General features: G+C 42.6%; 1 protein-coding gene across 2 annotated transcripts in view; it reads left to right on the top strand.

Annotated features, from left to right (window-relative positions):
* The window catches only part of LOC146203673 (hydroxyacyl-coenzyme A dehydrogenase, mitochondrial-like), a 42,390-nt gene extending 20,688 nt beyond the window's left edge, over positions 1-21,702 (top strand). The window contains exons 5-9 of one of the 2 annotated variants that reach the window (XM_084588848.1): positions 5,258-5,347; positions 9,623-9,695; positions 11,168-11,284; positions 19,488-19,523; positions 21,485-21,702. In XM_084588848.1, the coding sequence (XP_084444974.1) occupies positions 5,258-5,347; positions 9,623-9,695; positions 11,168-11,284; positions 19,488-19,523; positions 21,485-21,606 (438 nt within the window). In that variant the 3' untranslated portion in view covers positions 21,607-21,702. The remainder of the gene's footprint in view (positions 1-5,257; positions 5,348-9,622; positions 9,696-11,167; positions 11,285-19,487; positions 19,524-21,484) is intronic. The other variant, XM_084588849.1, reaches the window with a different exon arrangement.
* The last annotated feature ends 5,493 nt before the right edge of the window (positions 21,703-27,195 follow it).

The raw sequence follows: 27,195 nt of genomic DNA on the forward strand, positions 1-27,195 counted from the left end.
TACAGCGGAAAGCTCGTAGCATCCGGTGCTGTGAACGCTGCGAACTTCTCGCCTACTTTCGTGATGCTGCGGAAACTGGACATTTTTCGACGCTGTGTACAATTACACGCCAAGCAAACGCTGTGAAGACGTGACGATGCTGTCATGCGTGGTGCTGTGCCGCTGGACATCTTAAGCTGCATAGAAGCGCCGTCGGACATGATTTCGTGTGAAAAATGCACGCTACTCTGAATCATACAACTCGTGCACTTTTCGCGCTCGAACACCGGTGTCCGTTCCATACGTAGGCGCTACCGGTTAACGATGCAAATCAAAGCCGCAAAGTTACGTTCACGATAACCGCAGTTAGTAGCGCAACTATATATAATAAACGAGGTCGGTTTTGCTTGTAAACAGCAGTAACCATGCATGTTGGCGAAAGGCGCGTGCAACATCGCGATGCTTTTTTTTTTTTTGTGAAAACCATGTACTGAAATGCACAAATAAGCTGAATATTAGCTTAAGGTAATTGTGCTTGCAATAAAATTGAATTTTAAGGTATTTTTGTGAACACTTATTAATTTCCACATAGGGCTGCAGCATCCGCATCGGCACTGCCGTCATTTCAAAATGACACTTGATTTTGCCGTGTGACAGCGAGCACCGAAAGTGTCACTCTTCCTATGTAAGTGCACTTCGTGAAAGTGTCACTAAACTTGCCCGTGTGACTGGGGTATAAGCAACATAAGCTCTCCTTTGTTTCTTGCACAACAGTTAAGCATAGTCCCATTATGTACTTGGATGCATTGGCATCTCTCTTAGTCGCATCATCACCCGTGGTAGCCCTCCAGTCTTTCTTCCCTCCATAGTGCAGAGTAGCAGGCCAAATAATGATCTTTCAGGCCAATCTCCCCATCTTTCTATGGTAAAAAATCTCACTTTCTGTCTTGTATGTTAGCTCACTTTTCAGGCTGCGCAGTCTCTCACACATGCTTCCTTTAGAAATTGGGAGTTGAGACCATATTCATTGAGTATTTTTCTTGTTGGCTTATATTAAATTTTATTTGGCTCGCAACAGAAATCATCTGCTGCTGTTAACCAGTGGAATAAAAAGACCTTGCCTCATATTTTATAGACTGAGTGTTCTGATATCTTAGAAACAATTATTTATGATTTTAATTTGGCATTTAAAATCGCCTAAAGCAAACTGAAGTGCCACCTTGCTGCAAAACGCTGCCATTATCAGTGTAGGCCTCCATGTGGCCACGCCTAATGAAAATTTAATTGATTTCCTAAAGTGCACAGTGTTCTCTTTTTTTCTTTTTTTTTTTTCTGGGAGTGCTCGCCATGTGTTATTACATTTTGCGTTATCTCTGGTGTACCCTTCAGTAAAATGCAATCCTTCCTTCACATCACCGATGATGAGTTCTTAGCTTTTGTGACTAGATGGAGCTATAGTGTTTTGAATTCCTTGGATGAAGTAGTAACAAGTCTGCTACAACTTTCCTAGACGAGTCGCATATCCCTATGCATACCTGCCAACCTTTCTGATTCACCTGGGAGATTCCTAATTTTTTTACTGTACTTTTCAGTAGTATGGCTGCTGCCCTATATCTCCCGATAAGTTGCTTCTGCCTGCGCAAGAATGGTTTTTATGAAACTGGTATTGGCATCTGCATCCTTGGAATCATTGGCTAAGCAGTCAGCCAAAGCTAAATCGAGCCAAAGTCAAAGTAGCTGTAGTTGGTTACATTTCATGTTTGCTGTTGCAGCTGCTTGTGTGCATGTTTAGGCTTAAGTCGGCCGCCTGTGTGTGGTGCCCAGTGTAAAGTTAGTATCTTCGTGTGGTTGAAGTCATGGTGCTATCAAAGCCCAAGAAGAGATATTTGCAGAGGTTTTTCGATCTCATACTTCTGATGAATTGTCATGCTTTTCATGCTTCAAAATGCGTATAGGGTCAAACTAAGTATGGGTGCCGGCACAGCGCTCTTTTCCCTGGAGCTGCCCGACAAATATTGAATGCCTGACTCGTATCAGCAAGTAGTTTAGGACTGCCTGGGACTAAAAATCAAATGCGCCCATTAAATCCCCCCCCACACACCACACACACAAACAAACAAAAAATACACTTTTTAAGCTCACCAGGTTTGCCTATGCTGTAATGGCCTTCAGTGTGAAAACTGAGATGGACACTACGCTATACTAAATATGTTCAATTACTGCCTGGCAGATGAGATTCATATTAGTTTTTTTTGGGACATCACTTTTGCCGACATGCAGCTGCCAACATGCTCGCTGATCGTTATTTTCAACATTTGACTACATAAAAACTGGGTGCATGTGCTGATTAAAAATTCGCCGTAAAATTTTCTCAGTGTTCCTAACAAATCCTCGCCCTGCCGGGGTGGTGCAGTAGTAAGACGTCAGACTACTGTGCCGGAGTACCCGGGTTTCATCCCGACCGCGGGGGCTGCGTTTCGATGGAGGCGAAACGAAGAGGTGTCCGTGTGCTGTGCGATGTCAGCGCACGTTAAAAATTCCCAGGTGGTCGAAATTACTCCGTAGCCCTCCACTACGGCTCCTCTTTCTCTCTATCCACTTCCGCTCCCACCTTCCCCCCTTATTATTATTATTATCCTAACAAATTCTTGGAATTGCTCTATAGACTGCAAAAAAATTGGATGCTTAAAATCTAGTGTTTGGTCCCTTGAAGGGATGTAGCATAGTTGATGTGGCATGAGAAAGCTGCATTTAACTGCAGTGCAGATAACATACTTTACACTTAATGTTATTATGCACTAAGTAGGTTATTTTTATTGCCTTGTAGCACAGTGTTTATTGTTGGCTGCTGACCTCAAGGTTGCAGGTTCGATCCTGGCTGCAGCTGCCATATTCGGTGCAGGCGAATACAAAAATGCCCATGTGCAGTGTGATGTCATTGCATGTTAAACTGTAACCCCAGGTGGCCTTAATTAATCCAGATCCTTGCTTTTTGTCATTTCTGATATTCCACTGCTTTGAGACGTTAAACCCCACAGTTTGCCATCTACTTTTTATGACATTTAGACATTGGCTAGTTGCTATAAGACTATGTCAAAACAGCATATCAACAAGACTATGAAAACTGGAAGCATGCAAATATTAGTATTTTCAAATATGAATCAAATATGTTTGTTATTCTGTTCATATTCGATTTTGAAGAAGATATTGGAGAATTTTTGAATATTTACTGCTAAGCAAATACCTTCAGTTCGTATAAGTGCAACTGCAGGAAAACCACAGCATGGAAAAATTTTTCAGATGTAGAGTTTTTAGTGTCAAATACTGTAGAAAGGCTGTTTCCTTGTTTATTGCATGGACCGGTCACATTCAGAGGCTTGGACTTCATGTGAAATTGCACAAGTGGGCTTTTCCACACACAACAGTGCCATAAAGTTCTAAGGTAATGCCCACCTAACTATGGAGGTATCAAGGAAAATATATGCACAGGGTGAATCTTCGGGTCAAATGCGAAAAAAAATACAACAGAGTGGCTGGTGGACACATCACCAGCCTGTGTTTATTTTTTAACTCATCATCGCTGAACCCGTCAAAAGATGAGTCGCTGTTGGTATCAAATTGAAGCTGTTGCACTTTGTCTACCATACATCCTGATCTATGTGTCTCATCACCAGTTTGCTGCATACAGATCCCAGGAAGTGGTTGTGTTCCCCATCTGAATGGCGTGGGGGAGTCACAAGATAGGCTGTCTGAAGCCGTTGGACCTTTTTGCACAGGGTTTTTGAAGGCATCAAAAATCAAAACTAGTGATCCCTTTTCTTTTCTTTCTTTTTCTGGAAAGGAGGGGGGGTGGGGGGGGGGGGGGGGGGGGGGGGGGCTTCAGCGCCTAGACACCACCCATTGGCACTTGCCAGTAGCTGGAGTGCAGGTCCAGTGATGAAAAGAATTCCACAGAATTAATTTGAGGGCATCATCAATATGTGGAAGTGGGGATACATCCTTTTGCACAATCTTGTTCAGTCTAGGGTAATCAATGTAAAAGTGTATGGATCGGTCCTTGCTTGTGAGAACAACGTAGGAGGCTCAGAGGCTGTCTGTGGAAGGCCTGATGACATTGCTCTGAAGCATGTCATCCACTTGTTGGTTAATGATTCAGTGTTTAGTGGCCGACATAATAGAGGTGCTGGTGCAACCATGCATGCTGATGTCTATGCAGTGAGTGACAGTGCTTCGGGGGTTGTCTTTTTTAATCACGCTCACAGTGTGTGGCTGTTATACGTTTGGATGTTATGGTCCTTTTGCACAATCTTGTTCAGTCTAGGGTAATCAATGTAAAAGTGTATGGATCGGTCCTTGCTTGTGAGAACAACGTAGGAGGCTCAGAGGCTGTCTGTGGAAGGCCTGATGACATTGCTCTGAAGCATGTCATCCACTTGTTGGTTAATGATTCAGTGTTTAGTGGCCGACATAATAGAGGTGCTGGTGCAACCATGCATGCTGATGTCTATGCAGTGAGTGACAGTGCTTCGGGGGTTGTCTTTTTTAATCACGCTCACAGTGTGTGGCTGTTATACGTTTGGATGTTATGGGCACTATATCGCATTTTATTTCTTTTGAGAAGAGTCAAGCTAGCTACACAGCCGCTGCATGCAAACCAAAACATTGTGAACACAAAGATTAAATACTGAATGCACTGGAAGGTGCCTGACAGTATAACAACCATATATATACCTTTTTAAGGGGGGACATGGGTCCTAGAGTTGTTTTTGTTATTTTCTGGCAAATTGTAATAAATATTCACAGCCTTACTGAATTTTTCATGCTGATTTCAAATATGCAGTCTTTTTTCCTATAGCCCAATTAGTTTGCAAGATAATTACTAATTAACTTCCATTGTTTAAGGCCTAAATTTTGAAATAATGGGTTGTTAAAAACTTAAAATTAAAGCATGATTAGGTAGCCAGAAAAGTAAAGAATGAAATGCTGAGAGCAGTTTCCTAATATGTTAATTAGCACTCATTTTGCAGCCTTATTAGACTTGCTTCCTTGTGATACAGTCATATTCACTGATGGCTATTAGGTAAGCAACTTCTTTTGAAGAGAGTTCCTCTAGTAAAAAGAATTGCAAAGCATCAAAATGACAAATTCAAGACGAGCATTTGGAAAATAAATGTACTATGAAAAACCTTGCAGTGCTTAGGAGCATCAGCTATTTCAGTTGCATTTCTTTTTGGACGTATGTAATAACATCTGCCTGTCTGTGGATCTAAATATACAGGTTGTGAGAATCCCCGAGACAAGTGAAGACACATTCCAGAAAATGCAAGCCTGGGGCAAGGCTCTTGGCAAGACAACTGTTGTTTGCAAGGTCAGAGGTTTTGATGTTGGAAGCATGATTGATTTTCAAGCTAATTTGTTTTTTGTGGCTTGACATTGCACAATAGCACTCAAAAACAGTAAAGGTGCCGTAATGTGATAACCAAATAAGTTTGATCACATCAAAAGTAAAAAAAAAAACCTGTGGCAGCATTTTATGCGATTGACGACTGGTTGACAGTGAAGCTTACGTGGAACAGCATCAGAAAGAGGCTGTTTGTACATGTGGAGAAAGCTGTTTGAAATCCATGTTAATAAAGAAAAATTGGGAGGACCCTTAGCTCATTCCTTACCACCCCTATACAAATTGATTACCGGTGATCGATGCTTTACATCGCCGATTTCGACATGTCGGAATTGTTTCTCATGCACCTAGCACCACCCAGTGGTTAGTCTAGGCACTGCACTTTTAGAACCAGTTTTAATTTTCCCGCTCTGGCGACATTTTGATTTTTCATGGTCCTTTTTGAGAACTAATGTGCATCTGTTGTTGCAAAAGAGGGCGTGGTGGCATAATTAAAAAAAAAAAACACCTGCCACTCGTTGTAATGCAAGGGTATTCCCACATAAGATTGAACAAAGGATGGTCGGTGGACCTCTTATATTTCTTTCAAAATTTTATATATTGTTGCGTGATGACTGGAAAGAAGAGATCTCCTATTGGTTTTGCTGTCAAAAATTATTTTGAGGTACAGGGAATTAATAATGAAGAGGTAGAGTGCTGCGCTTATCTTCTCTGCTGCTTTGGCTAACTTTGGTTATGAATTACACAAAATTTATTATTGTTAGGTAGCTGAAAATTGTCTGCTAACTATATGCATGTTTTTATTTGTAATCAGTTACTTTTCGCTTTCCTGTGTATGGTAGATGTTTTTAAAAAATTTCTCAAAATAGGTCCAGGAAAAAAAAATTTACCTACTTTGCAGGCCTTTATTTAAAAAAACCTTATGGCAGAGCAACAATAATTCCACGCTATGTTCTCAGCATAGTTATCTATCAAACAGCTAAAGCTTATATTTATATAACGTTTCAATAGAGAGATACGATTGCGCTAATTTCAAGAAAACAGCAAGGAATGAAAACTCCTAAGTACAGTTAAAGAAAAACCCCATTTTTGATATTTTTTAAACTTCGTGCATGTATTCTCCTCTACATCAGCTTTCAAAGTTATTAAAGACATGTTGCATAATTTTGTTGCACTAGTAATTACAGTCACTTCAATAAAGCCCTTGTGCAAGGCATAGGCACCATGCAGATCTGAATATTCTACGGCATTTGTGAATCACCCACGATTTTTAAATTTCAGCATAATATTGTAACAAGGAGAAATATATTTACAAAAGAGGATTAAAGATAAATATTCATTGAGAGATAGCCAAGGCGCCAGGAAATGAGGGGCTAAAGTTCTACGAACCACAAACGAGCGTGCCACTTCGTCTTTATTGTTCTCCACCCGCAACAATATGGCATCTAGTCATTTTTTTGTCTCGACGTTGCAAATTAGCTGTGACAGACACAGCACTGAATCATTTGGAATCAGTTTTGTACACGTACAGTTCTTGATGCGCTGTGGCATCGTGCAGCACACAGACGTTTTTCGCAATCACCTTCACCATAAGGCGGATTACACAGAAAAACGATAAAGTTCAATGAGCACGTAACATATTCCAAATAATTTTTAGTGAAATGAAAAAATTGTGCACGGCATGGAGAACTGCCTCCTTAAAACACAGTGTTTCTGGGCTGCATTCGTTTGTTCAAATGATTCGACAGCGCACATTATTTTCATTCCTGTACAGTGTCTTCCATGCAGTCCCGGCTATGCTTGCCAGCATGAAGTGTGAACAGCAAATCGAATGCGCGGCAAAGGGCCGACTTCAGGCCGCCTGGATGCTGTCATCTATCTGAGGGAGGCGCGAGCATTCGGTTACCAATAGTCTTTTTTGGCATTTTTTTTTTTGCCATTCGATACCTTGCTTTGCCACTGCAGAACCACATTCATGCAGCAGTTTCTTATGCGGCAGGGGCTATCACCCGCGCTGGTGAATCGGGCGCTCAAAGCTCCCCGACAGTTCTCTCATTTCACTTCCTTCACCCCGTATTATTGGCATCTGGTTGCGGTGCGAAAAACGGACATTAAAACTCTCCACATTGAAACGTTACATAAATATAAGCTTTAGCTGTTTCATACATAACTATGCTGAGAACATAGTGTGGAATTATTGCTGCTCTACCATAAACCTTTTTTTGAAATAAAGGTCTGCAAAGTAGGAAAATTTCATTTACTGGGCTGATATTGAGAAACTTTTTAAAAACATATACACTGTGCAGAAAAGTGAAAAGTAACTGAGTGCAAATAAAAACATGCATATATTTAATCTGACAATTTTCAGCTACCTGACATCAATAAATTTTGTGTAATTCATAACCAAAGTTGGCCAAAACTGCAAAGAAGATAAGCGCAGCACTCCACCTCTTTGTCGTTTTTAATTCCCTGTGCTTCGAAAAAAAATTTTTACAGCAAAACCAATTGAATATCTCTTCTTTTCAATCATCACTCAACAACATATAAAATTTTGAAAGAAATATAAAAGCTCGACCGACCATCCATTGTTCGATCTTACATGAAAACACCCTGCAGCATTAACATCAAATTTTTGTCATCAAAAGATTTCCAGTAAGTCAAATATGGAATCATGTTATCAGCTTTGTTATCGAACTGTGCTGAGTGGTGATAATTACCCGAAAATGGTGCCAGCTGTTCACTAATGAACAGCTGGCACAAAGCTGTGAGTCTGGGTGGTTTTATTTAAAGAAAAAGCATTTCTGAACGTCCGCTGATGTCCTTCATGTATACCCGGCCTTTACAACCAGTTTGCAGCAGTTCGATTTGGTGCCTCGCGAAAACCAGAAATTGCTTCACAGCATGGCATGAGAAATGAGGCTGTTTCCACCTGTAATTTTTTTTTTATGTTGCTGGCAAACGGTGCTGTACAGGTAGTTTATTTTTTTACAGTGTTTCTGGGTCATTGGTCTTCAAGATGTATATTATAAATTTTCTTTGTTAATAATGCATCTGTAGATATTGTCTTTTCTATCTAATTTTTATCAACTCGCCACAAAAATGTAAATTTTCTAATTTTTTGTGTTCTCTGATAATTTTTTTTCTTTTTTAACTTACGTTTTTCGAAAAAGCATTCCATTATGCGCGATTTTATATATTGCAACATGGGCTGCAGTATTATTTGTACTGGCCAAAAAATACTTTCTGATACCTATGGAAAACTGTCATTTTCTAGTAGTAACGAAAAAGTTAAGCTTTGCCTATTGCGCCTATAACGCCGCCTTTTCATTTTGCATTTATTTTTTATTTTTGTTTAAATTAATGATTCTAAAATTATTATTACTGTAACATCAGTGTACAGTCGTGAACAAAAGTGGTATAAAACATGCAGCCGGTGGCGGAGCCTGTGAAAACTGCATCTAAATGCCATTTAGTGACAGCGACAGGGGCAGCAACAGCGACACATGCATGTCGATGAAATGGAGCACCATCACAATTGACCTGATTCCAGATAGCTGTTGCTAGATGGCGTTGAAATGCAGTTTTCTCGAGCTCTGCCACAAGCTGAGTGTTGTATACCACTTTTGCTCATGTCTGCACATCCCAGACACACGTTAGTAAGTCATACACACCACAACATGTTCACTAGGCGCTCCTCTAACACGCCTGGTACCAACTACTCTTTGTGGCTTACGCCTTGCGCGTCTGCCTGGCATGCCGAGGGCCTGGGTTTGAACCTCAGAGGTGACAAATTTATTTTGTTGAATTACTTATATTTTCTCAAATAGCCCCATTAGAGGAGCCTCCTCACCTATCTTGGATTCATTTAGACTCTCCCCAAAATTGTTAGCAGCCTTATTTGTATCTGGAGTGCTTGAAATTCTCACGCGAGGGCACATGGTTGTGATGTCATGACCCTCCTGACCGATCAGGATTTTTTTCCGCCGCCGCAAGAAATGGCTATGGTGGCGGCTTTCCAGAAGAATGAGCTGTGTACGTTGTCACAAAAAGGAAGCTTTAGCTTCAAATGAACTGCGCCCCGGGTGCCGAAATTTTTCCTAGCTTGTTAACTGATAAAGTGATGACACAAAGTGTTGCCAAGCTCTCTGGAGGCCTTGTGCATCAGTTTTTATGCAGAAATGTGTACTTGAATAATGTTTTCCAGCCCCGGATGCACAGTTTATCTGTTATATATTTTTGCAGGATACACCAGGATTTATTGTGAACAGACTCCTGGTTCCGGCTATGCTAGAGTCAGTACGGATGCTGGAACGAGGTATGCACAACGCAAATTTTAAGCATCTTTTTTTGTCTTGCTCTCATACAGGCATACGTGCACACATACTCTTGAGGTAAGAAGTATATAGTTACTTATAGCTTCCCTTTATGTACAGTCTTTGTCAAAAATATGCAGCCCAAGAGGTTTGCTTCTAAGCTCTGTAATGGGTCTCGTACAGGCGCGACCACTTCCATCGTTAACACCGCTCAGTGCAGAGAGCACTCTGCGGAGCGCCTCTAATGGGTGCCCCAGGAACGTGACAGCTATAGATGGGGCCTTGGCCACGTTGTCTGCTAGAGCGCTGTGGCTTCTCTGAACTTGCCAAAGCACGCTTCCTTTGTGGAAAAGTTAACTTTGCTCTGGCTATGTGCGTACAAATCTCTAGTCGAGCACAGTTCAGTTCTTGGCTGCGCTTGGCTCTGCACAGCACGTAGTTAGCAGTTGCTTCTGCTTCTTGTTTTAGTGGGAAAGCACTCATATGCTCAACAACACCAACTACAGATCTTGTCAACCTGTTGTTGTTGTGTCGTCGACTAGCAACACCTATACCAAGTCAAGTTAGAGTAAACAAACACATAATTATCTGCAAATCTGCACCTCACCACCCACGAATTGACCGTATCCAACACAGGGGTGACCATCAAATTTGGCCCGCGCAAAAGTCAGAATTTAGCCCGCGCCATTGCCGAAATTTGACCTTGGCTGATTGGGATCAAAATTGATGTCCAACTATAATTGATTGTGCCAGACATGATGGTGACCTCCAAAATAGGTCCGGACCTTTGCCAAAATCGGACCCGACCAACACCTAAATTGGACCCTGGCCAACTTAGATCAAAATTGAAGTCCAACCATAATTGATTGTGATAGCGATGATGCTAGTTGCACCCTTAAGCGGTGGCATGCACAGTGGCCATTGCGGCTGTTGACACACTACAGATGTTCCTTGGGAGTTAGAGCAGAACTTCGGTTTGCATTTGGACAATATGGAGGCCGCGATCCTGAAGACAGTACTTGCAAAACGTGTAGGGAACGCTGGATTACTTCGTCCATTGGCGATAAAACAATTGACACAAATTTGCATTTTTTTTTTTTTTTCATAGTCCAGATAGTGGATATAACGAAGTGATTTCCAATTCTCGTCGACTTCGTTATAACTGGTCTAGACTGTATATCTAAACATTTCTGTGTGCTGGCTGCTTTCTAAACGTGATGTGTTCAGTAAGTAGCCATTTACTTACCAAACAGCATTCTCAGAGCGATGCCATCCCTGACAAGTGGTAAAGTAAAGGCATTAAGATTTTTTTGTTCTGAGTGACTTTACTAAGAGGGATTGTACTACAACAATCCTGACTTGCATTTAATTGCTTCAGAACCAGCACTTGCTTGTGACCTACTGTTGTGGAGCACAATTGTTATTACTCAGTTTATGTGTACATTTCAAGATATTTTTTTCTTAACCCCCTTAGGTGATGCCAGTGCACAAGATATAGACACTGCCATGAAGCTGGGTGCTGGTCACCCAATGGGGCCTTTGGAATTGGCTGACTATGTCGGTCTTGATGTTACCAAGTTCATAATTGATGGTAAGTAACCACTGTTGAATAGTGAGCTGCTGTTTGGCAGCAAGGATCAAGCAGCTATGGCAAATTAGTGGCTCTTTCTTCCCTCAGCTTTAGGGAATTTTAAATGCAAGCATTAAGTCCAGCCTAGTTTGACAGAATAAGGTAACAAAAATGTATACTGTATTAATATGTTTCTTATACCTTATCCAGAGATTTGGAAAGCTGGAAAATAATGTAAATTGGAAAGGCCAGCAGCAATACCTTTGCCATTTTCAGTACCAGCACTACGAGAGACAAGGCATAAAAAGAATGCACAAACATGATGCTAAGTCACATTTGTTCATTTATTCCATTTCCTAAAGCACTGGAGGTAAATATGGGAGTCTGCCAACTTTCTCAGTCTGTCAATGTACTTATGCATCTTCTGCTGGGCATGATTACCTGAGGCTTCTTCTCAGTAGTCTCTTGCATGATCATTTGGTTGATGTAACCACTATTTTGCATAGTGAGCACATACTTTTGGAATGGGACCAAAGCTGCTCAGCAACCTATGCTTTCGTTTTCTTGCCTAGTAGCATCGGGGGTTGTAATCTTCAGCACGGAACTTAGCCACATCGGACTTTATGTGGGCAATTATTTTTGCAACACAGTAGTTCAATTTCAGTAGGATTATAGCAAGTAACTAAAATTGTTGCCACACTGCAGAATGCAAAGCTTGAACTTGTTGAATTTGGTAGGCAGTTAGGTTGTCTGAAGCAGAACGTTTTGCTCAGAAATGAACATTGCTTTATGCACTTGTGATGGCTTTTTTCTTTTTTTGAGACTAGCTTTGGTGAACTTGAGGAATATTGGACTACAGTCAAATCTCATTGTAACGAACCTCGGCAGACCACCTACGTTATTTTGAAATATTGTTTTAGTGAAAAACTTGCAATTATAGACCTTATGCAGAATTGCTGCCATCTATCGGACCTTCAGCGAACGTCGCCACGCGACACCATGTTGAAAGGTAGAGTGAGTCGGCCGCACTGCTGCGGCTGCTGCCATCGCACTAGCTGCGCTTGTCTGGTGCTGTAGTTTCGTGCTATTTGCTCGCATTCGAAGCAAAACATGACAGAATAATAGACTTGTACACGCTGCTTACATTCCCACATTCCCACATTTCCATTTTACTTCTTGAAGCGGTACTGCGCTGCCAAACCTTCTTGCGAACAACAACATCAGCGTAGCTACAAAGGACAAAACCCACATTGCTGCTTCTAATTTGCCTCTCTACTCCGGCGGATGCCTAATACACTGCTCAAAACACATCCATGGATGAGTTTGATATTGCTTCCGGGTGCAAAACATGTCTGTGATGTGATTACACTGCATCAGCCGCTGCAGGAGGCTTTTGAGTCTTGTGCGAGCCAGGTTCAACATATGTTACTGCACCCAGCGCTCAGCCTTGATTGTTGGCATTTTATAGTAGTATGTTGTACGAATGCGTGTAAACAAAAAAGCTTGATATGGTCTTATTTATTTTATATTTTTTTTTTTCAAATATTTGGTCGGTGTCAAATAAACACTGCGTTGTGATGGACCTGAAAGCTTTCACAGTACAGCACGTGCACTACTGTTTTCATACCCTCTCTGGACCTTTAACGGAGGATGTGTCTGTGTAAACAACCAAACAACAACTCCCAACAACTCGACTCTGCCGGCACACTCAACAGGCTAACGAGGTGATTCCGCGTGTGCTGATTCTCCTTAGGTAGCTCCTGTCGCAGTCACATCGTGGTTCCATTTCCTGAAAATGGATACATTAGCAGATACATTATCGACACAGAATTCACACCTTGGCCTGCATAGTCACATCCCAGAGGTCTGTCATTATAATCAGATGCATTGTCAAGCGTGCATGCGTATTCGAGTAATGTATTGTGGAATTAAAGTTTCGCGTTCGAATTATAGAAAGCTGTTTGGTACATTTGAAGTGTGGCTAGGGTTTCTGTCTGGATACCTGGGCGTATAAAAAGTATAAACTCTCTGGAGAGCTTGCATGCATGGAGCAGTAAATTTTGGGATGAATTGACACAGTAAACGAATCAAGAGCAGACCTCTTGCAAATATTTTACGTGAAAAGGCTATGTGAAATCGTCTTGCAAATATTTAACGTGAAAAGGCTATGTGAAATCCTTCTACAGAAAAACGTAACACACTACGGGCGACATATTTGTCTTCCTTGGAACCGAGTGCGAATCTTGAATCATTAAAAGCAGGCTAAATAAGATACCATTTTGCAGTTGAGCTGCACCGTTGAACGATAGTTGCGTTTACACCACGAGAACCATAGGACAAGGCCACAAGAAAAAAAAAACAAAAAACAAACAATGGATATAATTCACTGCTTCTTTTCTTCAACATCCTTAATTTAGTTTTCTGTGCAGCAAGGGACACAACAGTATGTTGCCATTATCGGCGATTAGTATTAACCTAGCTACCATGCAACCCTTACTATTCTGCTTGCCGCTGCTTGGTTCATCTGCCCTCAAACATAGTGGACACACGACACAGAGAGAAAAACAAAAAAGGCAGGAGGCTAGGCCTGCTGGCTACTGGTTATTAAAGCGGAGCTTTGTGGTGGCGCTAGGTGTTGGCACTAGATATGGTGATGATAACTATAGCGCACGACATACACACAGACATGGCAGTTTCTGTTTCATGCGAGAGTTGCGGCATTGTTAATTTTAGCCTAATTCGTAACTGATGTTCCTTGATAATAGGAGAAAAAATTAAATATGTACGTTATTCTGGAATATGCTGTATATTGAAATTCCTGGTTCTGAAGTATTTTTACATTGAAAACATTGGAAATCAGTTAGTGATTTTCAAAACACTTGTTATTTTGAAAAATTTGTTAATGTGGCATTTGTAGTAACGAGATTTGACTGTATATAGGGTATTGAAAGCCACATAGAGGTATTAGAATGAAAAGCCTTGCTGCTTTGCATTGTGCCAGCTCTGTTTGCAGGGCACGTTATTGGTCCCATATAACTGAATTGTTACCTGATGGCTGTGGCATGCATTTCATTTCTGAGTGTAGCAATGAACTCCATTATGATGAAAACATTGTCACTAAAAGTGCAAGCATCTAAGGGTTTTCTTGCTTTGGTTTTTCACTCCTTTACTCTTGTTTCTGCACAGTCCATCCTCAGCTGTTGCATCTCAGAGTCTATGAGAATGGCGGAAGCTAATGTGTCATTCATTATACGTCTTAGTTATTTTATGCTGCATGGGGATCTAAATAAATGAAAGAAATTGGAAAACCCTCTAAAAAGTTATCCCCTTGCATGAAAAATATAGTGGAAAAGCTCCAAAGTATAATTTACCAAAGCAGCTTGATTTAATATTTGCATTCAGTGGCCCCTTGGAATAGAATTTTTGTTTTGTTGAATCAGTACAAGTGATAAATGTACTCTCTTCTTCCATAACAAAACTGCTTTTGCCGTGTGGGTTTACAACGGCGATATTTAAGCCAACAATGGCAACTTATGTAAAACATCACACAATCTATCTAGGAAGGTGTGTGTAGTTAACCATAAGGCCAGTTTTACATGCTGTAAGTTTTGCTCTGCGACACTGCGATTTTTGACAATCTAGCCACAGAACAAGTGTCTGTCCAGCCACAGAGGAGGTTTCAATAGGTTGGAATTGAATCGCAGCATCAGTGCGATCGTTCTGCGACTGACTAGTGAGGATCGTTGTGATGTTTTCTGACACCTGGTCACGTGAAACGAGTTGGCATGGCAGAGCAAAGTTATATCAACACCTAAGCAGCCAGCGCTATTTTCACGTCCCAGTAGTTTCATTCAGCGCAGGAAAACAGTTTTTGTGTAATGAAAAACTCGTAAATGCTTGTGAGGTATTGCTTAGCATTTAAAAATACCTGTGAGTATATAAATTAAGCATGTTCCATGTATATGTTTTCTACAAAACATCAAGCAACCCTGTGGGTATTTCTCACTGCATGTGGGTTCGGTGTATCTGAAATCACTGTGCAAAAATCACACTGCAGCGTCACCGACTGCACCGAAAATTTTCGCTGCAGTCACAGCATCTGAAATGGGCCTAAATTGGATGTTGTGCCTCTGATTGCTGTCGCGGCATGTGATGGTGTTGCACCTTTTTGATATATTGAAGGGATATAGATACCTAATTTTAGTTCATCTTTTTGTTATATGTAATGATGCATGACACATCGGTGTAAATGATCACTTCGTAGTGTTTGCTTACAACCAGTAAATAATTTAAAGTTGAATTTCATCTGTGATGATGTTATGGTACAAATAGCCAAAATCAGTTGGCTTTGATGTCAATGTCAACACATTTGATGACAGCAATAGTCATTGTTGTCATTCCAACTCTCAAAGCAGCCTTACTTAAAATGCCATATCAGTAATTATACTTCAATTTTTTTCATTCCTCGCATGATCTAAACCCACCTTTGACGTCACAGCCATCACTCAAATGTTGAAACAAAACTGAAACATCAAAGAAATTTTATTTTAAATTACTAGTGGTTGTAGGGAACTGCTGCAGGGTGATCAATGTGCACCAATGTCTAATGCATCATTAAGAACAAAATATGCTAGCAAAGATTTGTGTACAGTAGAAACTTCATTATGCGACTTTCAGGGGACCGCACGAAATTGCTGCAAAATCCTGGCGTTGTATGATTGGAAACCTCACAGAAGTGCATTTGCGTTATAAACACACTGCTATGATGGCTGTAAATATTAACTAAAGTGTATTTTTCATGTATTATTGAAGCGTTCTTATTTCCAAAAGTTAATGCTTTTACTTGTGTACTTTGCGCACATTTTATCTTAAATGGGGCAGACTGCTCTTAGGGAAAAATGTTTTGTTTAAATATCAAATTTATGATTGGAAACCTCACAGAAGTGCATTTGCGTTATAAGCACACTGCTATGATGGCTGCAAATATTAACTAAAGTGTATTTTTCATGTATTATTGAAGCGTTCTTATTTCCAAAAGTTAATGCTTTTGCTTGTGTACTTTGCGCACATTTTATCTTAAATGGGGCAGACTGCTCTTAGGGAAAAATGTTTTGTTTAAATATCAAATTTAAGCAAAATCCACACCCTTAACTAATTTTTCGTGCCGATTCCAAAAAAATGCAGTTGCTTTAGTGATAGTTTGATTAGTTCTCAAGGTAGATTTAAGGGGAGATGTGGATCTTAAAAGGTTTTTGCGATTTCTGGGATGAACTGAATGAGTTTTGTTTAAAGTTTTCTGCTAATACCAAATATATAGTTAGATTTTTTATAGCTCAATTAGATCAAGAGGTGGGCAATTTTAAAAATACATATATAGCTAAGTTTTTACGAGGCATATTGGTGTATTCACTTCGTCAAAATCAAACACGAAGCACTTGGCTGGAGTGCTAGAAAGTTATTCTAGCCAGTTGTGCCATTTTGATTGTACTCAACGTGGTTCATATTCAAATGGTTCTGCCACGATGAATCAATGGTTAGGGCACTCGACTACTGTGTGGAGTTTGTGAACGTTGAAGAACCCCAGGTGGTCCAAATTTCCGGAGTCCTTCGTACAGTCGAACCCGGATATATCGAACTCGAAGAGGATCGTGAAATAGTTCTATATATCGATAAGTCAATATACAGAAATCGGCTTGGGACGGCACTTACGATGCGAAAAAACGATACCATATTTGTCGCGTAATCAACTCACTCGCATAATGAACCCACCCTCCACTTTTGCACTCGAGAATTTGGGGAAAAAAAAAAAGCGTTAAGGCCAGCTCGCTCACATGCAAGCGATTAAGCGACCTCAGCGACGATCGGCAGCGACAGAGCAAAAAATTTCCAACTTGTTGGAACTGTGTCCCTCTGCCCTTCCAGCCACTGCGGCAGCTCAAACAAGGTTTCTGCGTTGCCGCGGCAGAAATCCCCAGCGTTTTCGCTTGCATGTCACACTCCGTTGCGGTCGTCTCATCCACAGCTCATTTCTTGGCAGCGTGCCAAGATGCTGCGCAGCGATAACGTCTGGGCGTGTTTATCTTTTGATAGCTCCTGCGATGGTGGGGAGCGAACTTGGCAGAGTGCCCGTGATGGCTTGATTGCACAAGCCTGGTTCGATTTATCACGCCGCACTTGGGGCGCACTGCCACAAAATACATTGGAAAGAGTGATACAGTAGCTGCAAATGCTGTTTGAAGCGATAAATGCTAAAAGCCGGTGTCATGTTTGCAGCTGACTGCGTGCTTTCTTTGATTCATACATGCAAGGATAAACGACTCCCTCAAAAAAAAAAAAAAAAGAAAATGCCGCTTCGTAACGCTATATCTTACACTACGTCGCGCGTAAAGCACAACGATAAAAATAGACAACTCTCGCAAAAAAAAAAAAAAAAAGAAAGATCTGCTGCTTCTTAAATTCCGCAGGCGCCATAGCCACGTCAGCAATTGACCTTGGGTCAGCCGCCGCGCGCAAAGGGTTCGCAACACACGTAGGCTGGAGAAAGCGTCCGACGTTCCTGTCTGAAAACGGGCTGAGCTGGCTTGGCGCATGCGTAGCGCGTGCTACTGCGAACGAAGGCCGGGAAAGAGGAAGGAAAGAGATAGCTCGGCAAAAGAATGGGCACACCCTTGCGCTTCGCTCTGTCGCGTTTTTCCCCTCTCGTTCCCACTGGTTCTCTCTGGTTCATTCACACACATGGCAAACGTCACGTGCTGGCGCTCAGGAAACGATAACCGCAAATGCGCGCGCCTTTAAGGAATGGGCGCGACGCTGCCCTAGCCGAACTGGCCCCTCTCATTACTTCCGCGCGTGGCTCGAAAACGTCACGCGGCAAATGGCCGAGGGTGATGCGATCGTCTTTGGGAAAGGCACACTTTCCAGTGCGTGGTGCGGAGTTCAATATATCGAACGACCGGTGAAATTGAGTTCGATATATGACGCGGCTTTCCTATACTCTTACATGGGATTTTCAAGGGGATATTCCGTGAGTTCGATATAACCAAAATTCGATATATCCGGGTTCGGTATATCCGGGTTCGACTGTAGCGTGGCTTCTTTCTCAGCCTGAGTCGCTTTTGGATGTTATTTAAAAGAAACTAATGCGAACTTTATTGCAAAATATGACTGTATGTTGTTTATTATAAACTGCAATTAAAATTTGCATCACCAGTTAGATTTATTTTGTACAAGTACAATATTAATCTTTAGGCTGTGACTCAAAACTACATGCGAATATGCTCCATGAAACACACATCTTGCAGAGCATTTTTGCACGTTGTGTAGATCACTGAAAAAACTGCAACATAATACTGCTCTATTGTTTTAGTTTACTACAGCTCTACAGCCAGCTTACCTTAGGGCGAAGAATCAGAATGAGCGATTATATTGCAGCTTTCTTTATGGCTCATGATTTTTCATTCCGTTTACAACTTTATAATCTGCACTATGAGAGGTACATCTGTGGTGTCTGTGTTGGTAGGTTTTGCAGCAAGGCAAACATCATGTAAATGAATAGATTAATTAACTGCAATTGACTGATACACTTTTTCATCTTTAATTTTTCATTACACTATGAAATTGAAGGAAATCAGCATCAAAGGTGATCAAACCTTCTTAATTGACAGTGTGGATCGAAATACTGAATGTCAGAAGTGTGCATTTGAAAGCTTCTTCAGCTTGCTTACCTACATTACATAATTATATAATTTGTTAAGCATAGGAACTTTGCCAAAACAATGTTAACTTTTCCAATGTTACTAGATGCGCAACATACGTCTGTTTGTGGCTTAAAAACTGCTATAGAGGAGAAAACCTGGGCCAGGGGGCGCTGCGCCTCTCTGTGCGTTAGCGCCCTCCATGGAGACCCCGTCAAAACCTCCGCGCAGTGCGGCCGCGTCATCTGCTCCCCGCCGCATAGAAAAGCATGCTGTCGTCTGCTCCGCTCTGCTTTCCAGCACGTGTTTGCGCGCGCCCGCTCGGTTGTTTCTCTCCTCCTCCTCCGGCCGCCGTCACGCTCCAACAAAGGGGGCAAGAAAAAAAAAAAACGAATGAAAAAGTGACGGCGCGCTTTTTTGCAAAACTCGTGAAAGTGTTTTTCTCTCTTCTCTCTTTCGTGTTGAAACGATGGTTGTCGGTTTTTTTTTCCGGAATCTCGCACCTCTGTTTGTAACTGGCGGTGCCGCAGCAGCCATCGCGGAACCAAGTCGGCCTCAAGAAACAGGTATATGTCATTAATGCCATCACTCGGCGCTTATAAAGGGAAGACACATACGTTAATCGTTCTATCCTCATATGCGATCCTGCTTCGGGAGCTCAAAACTGCGCATTCGCTAGTGGAGATAACTGAACTAGGGATTGCACAGCGTAGCTGTGGAATTAAGAAGACAAAGGTTTACTAGGAGAGATGTCCCCGCCTGCATGAAAAGTCGTCAGGCATTTCCTCTCTCTTTGTTTCGCGAAGAGAGGAAACTGCCGAAAAAATGGCATGCCTCGGCTTCTCGTCAGTGATCCAGGTCGTTAAGAAACCTCTCATCGTTAAAGGTAGATAAGTCATAGATTTCAGATGGCAGCGCCACAGCAGCGAACTCCCCCTGACCGCTGTCAGCAGGAACCAAAGGGTAAGGCGGCATGCTTTGTGCCTTTGTAGGGAACGCATCCTAAACGCGCCGAAAGCAGGCACCACGGCGCCGGCAGCATTGCCTAAAACGTCTGTCTCCAAAGAGTTGAATAGGCCCTTTTCAAGTGAGCAGTCACAAATGGAAAGGAAGCTCCCCAACCAGCGCCCGGAGCACTCGTTGCTGTGTACACGCATATAAATTCTCAACGAGAAGGCTGGACCCTTCATTCTCTGAACAACATGGAAGAGACATCAAGAGGTGCCGCCTCAAGTCCTTCAAAATACCTATCGCTTGCCTCTGCCTTCGAGTACCGAATTCGCGTTCATGTTCTTTTTTTTTTGTTTGTTTGTTTGTCTGAGCCTGCCAACAAGTGCTCTTTGAAAACAATGTTCGCGGCGATCAATTAATCATAATTTCTCGCTTTCGAAAGCACCGATAAAAAGCGTGCCTTCAGCCAGTCTCTATGTCAGCCGGGGCACACAAAAGCAAAAATAAGAAACATCACTGGCAAAGAGCGCCGGCTTTGCGCGCACAGACGCACGACCATCCCCCCTCGTCCTCACTCTCTTTCTCCCGCTCCGCGTGCACGTGCGGCTGCCTGTAGCACGCGCTCCCGAGCGAGCGGGCTGCGCAGACTCTGCAGACAGCAGCGCGGGCGCGGATGCGCGTAGGTTTTGTAGTTCCTCTCCGCTCCGCTTGAAACCGAGCGCTAGTGTCGCGGAACAAACTCCAGCTTTGGTTCCCTATAGATGCCTTTTGTAAAAGTGCATTCCGAGAAAGCCAACGTAGCAACCTTTAAAGTGTGCATTTTTGATCTTCAGTAATTCCAAGCACACTGCAGATTACGAAAGCTTAAAGACTGGTCTCACCTTTGCTGCTGGTGGACTTAATTTCTCAGTGTAATATTGACCCTTGAAAAAAAAATAAAGTTGATTAATGATAAAAATTATTCTTCTAATCATTAAGCTCTGTCACATGCTTGTCCACCTTGATTTAAAACCAACCTGCACTAACATAGCTCTCATAGCTTTTAAACATTAACTTTGTAAGCAGTTAAACAATCAACCAAATTGTATACTGGCCTTTGACATCATGCCAATGGCTTGCTTGTTGAAACCAAAGTGGAAACAGGTGAGACAGAATGTTGAGGTGTAAATTATTTAAAAGCCATAGGCAAGCAGCACATCAGTCTCTGCAAGCATGCGTGGCTTTCGTTCATGTCTTTCTACATCACAGCCCACAGCAACTGTAACAAAAGCTGCAGGCAAAAAACTGCCCTGTAGTAAATTATTTATAGCACAGTGGGGCGTACCTCCTCTGAGGCACATCTGCTGCTTCAAGAAATTTAATTTGCAATCAATCATAGCAGCTGGTTGGCCATTGTATACAGACTGGATATTTCCACAGCAGTGGTTGTTCAGTAGTTGTGGCAAGCACGGTTCATTACATGGTAGACTAGCAGGTACCAAGTTGCTTTCATTTAATTATGATTGTGCAGTATGCTATATTTTGACTGATACCAGAAAACACTGGGTTTCTTCTCTTTTTTTTGCATTGTATACAGGCTGGCATCAGCGCTTCCCAGAAAACCCACTCTTCAAACCGTCACCACTGCTGGACAAGCTAGTACAAGAAGGAAAGCTTGGGGTCAAGACTGGGGAAGGTTTTTACAAACACAGCAAGTAAAAGCAGATAATGTTTACTGCTTTTGGTAGAAATACAAACAAAAAGTGAGCATCTATTTTGTTGAACAGAAAGATGAATATATATTTTATAAACAACCATGTACTGTGGTTCACTTCTAGGGTGCCACAATGTGTTTGGTGCACGCACGTATGGCTTTTTTTTAAGTGAAGAAATAGGATTGACAGAAATAAAAGAGCTCAAAGTTGAAATTTTCAGCATACATTCTAGAGGACTGACAGAATTTATAAAGGAAGTTGCACTACTCCGGTAAGATCACTCCAAGCTGCCCTGCATTGCATAAGAGAGCTTCTTGTTGGGCTAGTTGGTGTCTATTCATTATAAGTTAAAGGTGCCAAAACAACACGCACACACATGAAAAGAAGAATGGCACAGAGCATTGCATGCGTCATTGATGTTGCAGTCAGCAATACAGCACTGCCTCTGTATGGTCAGGCTTTACTTTGCACTGTTGGTGATATCGGGCCAACAGTAATCTGTTATTTGACCCCGTCAGCCACGCAAGTCCCACTACACACACCTGAAGGCATCTCGCCAAGATGAACAAGCCATCTTGTAGGCATCACACCTTACCCCTGAGACAGCTCCTAGACATTTACATGATGTCTTGACAAAACATAAGTCATTTCTAGACATCTAGATGCATCTTGTAGCCAACCTTTAGCTCAGCTAATGTATCCACTTTCTAATCTACAAGACATCTTGCAGAAATTAGAGCACAGGTTATATACATTTAGTACAACGTTGCAGGTTTAGTTTCCAAAAACCTCCTCCAATACTCAACATCATATAGCTTCTTTACGACATAAGGCATTTCACGAAAATAAGGCTCCTTGTAGATACCTCTTAAACCCCTGAGACAATTACTAAATCTTTGTAAGATTTATTGGAAAGATATTTTGTACACAGCTTGCAAGACAACAATAACTGATGGGCACATTGGTCGCACATAGTTCTTGTACTCTGGCCTTGTGCCGTTGCGCTGTTGCACTCGAAAGTTTGCAAAACTAAATATTTTAATACTTCTTATAGCTATCTTCTACCTTAGCTTATGCACTCGCTTTTTTAAGCTACAAGGCATCTTGCAAGACACCTTCTAGAGATTTAATATCTACATTTGCAAGGGTCTCTTCACTGAAGGCTAACCCATCTACTGAACGGCTATAAGACATTTCACCAAGATAAGCATGAGGTGCTATGTGTACAAATGTATACATCACAGAATTTTTTTGTTGGCTCAATAAACATGTTATTCATGTCATTCAGTTTGGGTCCCTACTAGAGGCAACATCTGAAGGAATCGAATTTTTTCTTTGAATTTTTCTTAATATGTGCTTGAAGGGAACATCTGCTGCAGTTTTAGTCGAAACAACTTAAATGGTCCATGCAGTAATCCAGCAGGTGTGCAACAATGTTCCACTGACTGATTAATATCTGAGGCAGAAAAAAAAATAGACACACAAACAGTGTGCAGACATACAAAACAAAATCAAGTAAAATATCTTGAAGAAAAAAATCGCAATATCATTTTCTTCAGGCAGGGCTGCAGTTAAGCACAACAGTACTCTATATGAAGGCGAGAGCCTTTAATGGCTCATACGGCGTTCGGTGTCCTGTACCACTATAGCTGTCAATCATCCTGACAGCCACGCTGGGCAGTTCTTGTCTAGAGTCATGCCATTGCAGCTGCCATGGAGAGTAATTAATTAGTAGCGGGTTAGTTAATTTGTGACAGTGATGATGATAATGACAGATGGCTATGACGCCGTCACCTGGTGACATGACAAGTCGTGACGCCATGACCGAAAGTAACGTCACATCCGGCCATATCTAATAATCGGAACTGACGTCGCAACCGGTCATGACGCCACCAGGCGATTCTACGAAGCTGACCCTGCCGGTCGTCCAATCCAGGTGTCCGTACGGCGCCTTTAATTTGGCGCTTCCTCGAACGCCGCACCACATAGCATGCAGACGCAGTACAGCAGGCATCAGCGGCGTTTCAAATTGGTTTACAGGAAAGAAAGGGCGCATTATCTGTCAATTCTCCACGGACAGCTTAATCGAGCCGTAAGGAAAAGGAGGAAGGTGGGAGTGAAGAAAGAGAAAAAGAGGTGCCGTAGTGGAGGACTTCGGACTACCGCGCAATAGAGGATTTCGCCTCATCATACTTTAGTGGTCCAAAGTGCCCCCTAGAATTTTTTTCCATAGTGAGATGGTTGGTTACAGGGTGGCTATTACTGACTGCAGAACTCCTACTGAATGTGTTTATGCTGACAATTCAGAGAACTGATAAAATTATAATTGCTTGATGTTCACTAAGATAATTAAATATTACTCGTTTTCACCTCTAACAAAGAACAGTTGGCGGAAAAATTTTATTTAAGTATTGAGCGTGCACAAGTTAAGGCCAGCTAGCATGTCACCGAATTCCTGAGTCGTCGCGGCGGGTTTCATGATCATTTCATTATAATAAATACTGCATATCTCACCTCGCAGTTAAGTACACACGAATTTGCTAATACAAACACCAGTAACCAGCAAGGTGGATCTTAGGCAAGAGTGCCAGAGCAAAGATTTCAAACGGCAACTAAAAAGTTTGTGCCATTTTTACCTGTGTTAACAAAATGCGTCTCTTTTAATCTATAGGACTTTCGCAGCACAATCGATTGCACAATTTTACTTGGGTTCAAGCTGCCTGAAAGGTTTGGTCTTTAATGCATGTCACGCAAAGTATGCGACAACAACCGGCACCCACTTGAAGAAAGCTCAAACAGATATGCAGACGGACTGTGTTTAAATTTAAACGCGTCCAACATGACACCTTGGAATGTAAAACACTCGCTGCTACTGCTTTGGCAATAGCGTAAGTTCTAATGGCTGCTGCGTGCCGGCGTCACATGTTTTCGCCGGGTTTGGCTCATCCTTGGGAGCTCCCTCTCATAGTCTGATATGGCGTCGGCTTTCCGGCATGAGCCCAGTACGCTCTCGCGTAAAATTGGTAGTGCAAGAAAACTGCAAGCTACAGACAGCCTGAGATAAAGTTGCTCTCGTAGTACAGTTGTTGCGACTGAAGGGAGAAGGAAAAGAAAATATACGGGACTTGCTACCGGCTCTGTAGCTGAGCTAGCTGAGCCACCTCCGCTGCCTCGTGCGGACACAGGAGAAAATAGAGAAAGAAAAAAAAAGGTGCACGTCGCAACTAAAAGTTCCCTGCAGTCAATCAAAAATAATTTTTCTATCAGACTCTCTGTTTTGTTGTCACTGGAGTCAGCACGGGATGCTCAGTTGAGCCGCTCACTAAAGTATTTCATACCGGGGTGGGTGAAAGAAATACGCTTCATCTGGGTCCCCGGACACAGCGGTATTTTTCATAACGAAACGGCAGATTTCCTGGCTAAATCAGCTCTTGATGCATCTGTTTCTTGTACCATTCCTAATATCACCATTTTTGGAATGTCCCGTTTCCAGCGATATCAATACCTAGCCGCTACATGCAATGATTCTTTGCTATCTACAGCCAAATACCAGCATCTCATATACTCATGGAAAGTTCGAGCATGTAAATCACGGCAGTGTGAGGTTACGATGACTCTTCTGAGATGCAGGATTCCTCGCTTAAATCTTTATTTATGTAGATGCGGGATCATCCCCACAAACCTTTGTGAGACTTGCGGTGAAATTGAAAATATCGATCACTTCCTTCTCGCTTGCCGAAGGTTTTCACATCAGAGGAGGGTGCATTTAGAAACTCCAATTGCACGCTTGGGATTTACGTTATCGGTCCCGCTTCTACTCTCCTTCGGTGCGAGTGCGAAAGGATTTGCGTTGCCTCAAATTTGTCAGTACTTACATAACTACATAACAGTTACGGACAGATTCCCCTGCTAATTGCATTCAAAATTTACAAAACTACAAATTTTTGCATCATATTTTTTCATTCAATAACTTTTGTGATTTTAAACCTTTTGTTTTTGTTTAGTTGTCAGTTACTTTATTACACTAATTCAGTTTGTGTAGGACATTTGGCAGTCCACACTGAACCCTGGCCAATCCCCCTTCGTGGGTATGTGCCAAATATCAAGGAAGAAGAAGAAGAACGGTGAATGGGGGAACTGGTTCAGCTGTATCTGTAATCGCGACTGCAGCTCTGCAGTTGCGACTGCAGCGTTGCGGTGACGGAACGAAAAAATTGTTGCGGTTCAACTCTGTTCAACTTAGGTACGCATTAAGCTCAGTTTAAGCACGGTTAGACATGCTTGTGCTTGGCTTAAACTTTATTGCTTATCTATAGTTTTTCCGCCCATCGCCTTTCAGCGGAGGAGAGCAACGTCGAGCCGAGAAAGGAGTAGCGGAGAAAAGCGACTGGTCACGTGATGTGACGTCACGGACACTGCTAGAACATATTGTTACGAGGCACGTCGAGATATTAGGAGGCGATGGTACGTCGTAGCCGCAACAGTTCGCCGTCAGGGACACACTCACAGGAGAACCAGACGTAGCTGCAGCGTCGTCTTTCTCTACTAGCCCAGCACTTCGTCATCGTCTCTTTCACTGCGTACCGTAACAATACCCCCCCGCGGAAGAAGCACAGTCCCGGTGCGTAGACTACACAGGTGAGCGCGAGATATAAGGTTTGAGACGGGCGACATGCACGACTTCTGGATGATGGTTTGCCGGAGAGTGGCGGTTCACACGGATAATCTCGTACGTCACGTCGGTAAGTTGCCGCAAGACCTGGTAAGAGCCCACGTAGCGGGGCAGAAGTTTCTCGCACATGCCTACACGTCGAGCAGGGAGCCAGAGGAGTACGAGGGAGCCAGGAGGGTAGTTGGCGTCACGGTGCTTGAGATCGTAACGGTGCTTTTGAGTACGCTGGGACGCACGAAGCCGGTCTCGAGCAATATGACGGGCGGCATCAGCGCGGGCGATGGCATCAGAAGCGTAACTGCAGGAGGAATCGTCAAGAGGCAGTAAGGTGTTGAAGGGAAGTAGAGAGTCGCGGCCGAAGAGTAGATAAAAGGGAGAGTATCCGGCGGTATCATGTCGTGAGGAGTTATAAGCGAATGTTATGAAAGGTAAAGAGATGTCCCAGTCACGGTGATGGTCATGAAACATACATTGACATCATATCGGTCAGGGTACGATTAAGGTGCTCAGTAAGACCGTTCGTTTGTGGATGGTAGGCCGTTGTGAAGTTGTGGCGCGTAGCGCATGAGCGCAGAAGGTCATTAACAACTTTAGAAAGGAAGCAGCGACCGCGATCGGTGAGCAGTTGACGAGGAGCACCATGAAGCAAGATGACGTCATGCAAAAGAAAGTCTGCAACGTCGGAGGCACAGCTGGTGGGGATAGCTCTGGCGGCATACCGGGTGGCGTAATCGGTCGCTACGGCAATCCATTTGTTCCCTGAAGTCGATGTGGGGAATGGCCCGAGCAGGTCGAGACCAACTCGAGAAAAGGGCTCAGTTGGAACTGCGAGTGGATGCAGGGGCCCACTACGGTGAAGAGACGGGGTCTTCCTGCGCTGGCACAGCTCACAGGCGGCGACGTAGCGACGAACAGAGCGGT

The sequence above is a fragment of the Amblyomma maculatum genome, chromosome 1 (assembly GCF_055883805.1).
Source record: "Amblyomma maculatum isolate TAMU_Amacu chromosome 1, ASM5588380v1, whole genome shotgun sequence".
NCBI classification, from domain to species: Eukaryota; Metazoa; Arthropoda; class Arachnida; order Ixodida; family Ixodidae; genus Amblyomma; species Amblyomma maculatum.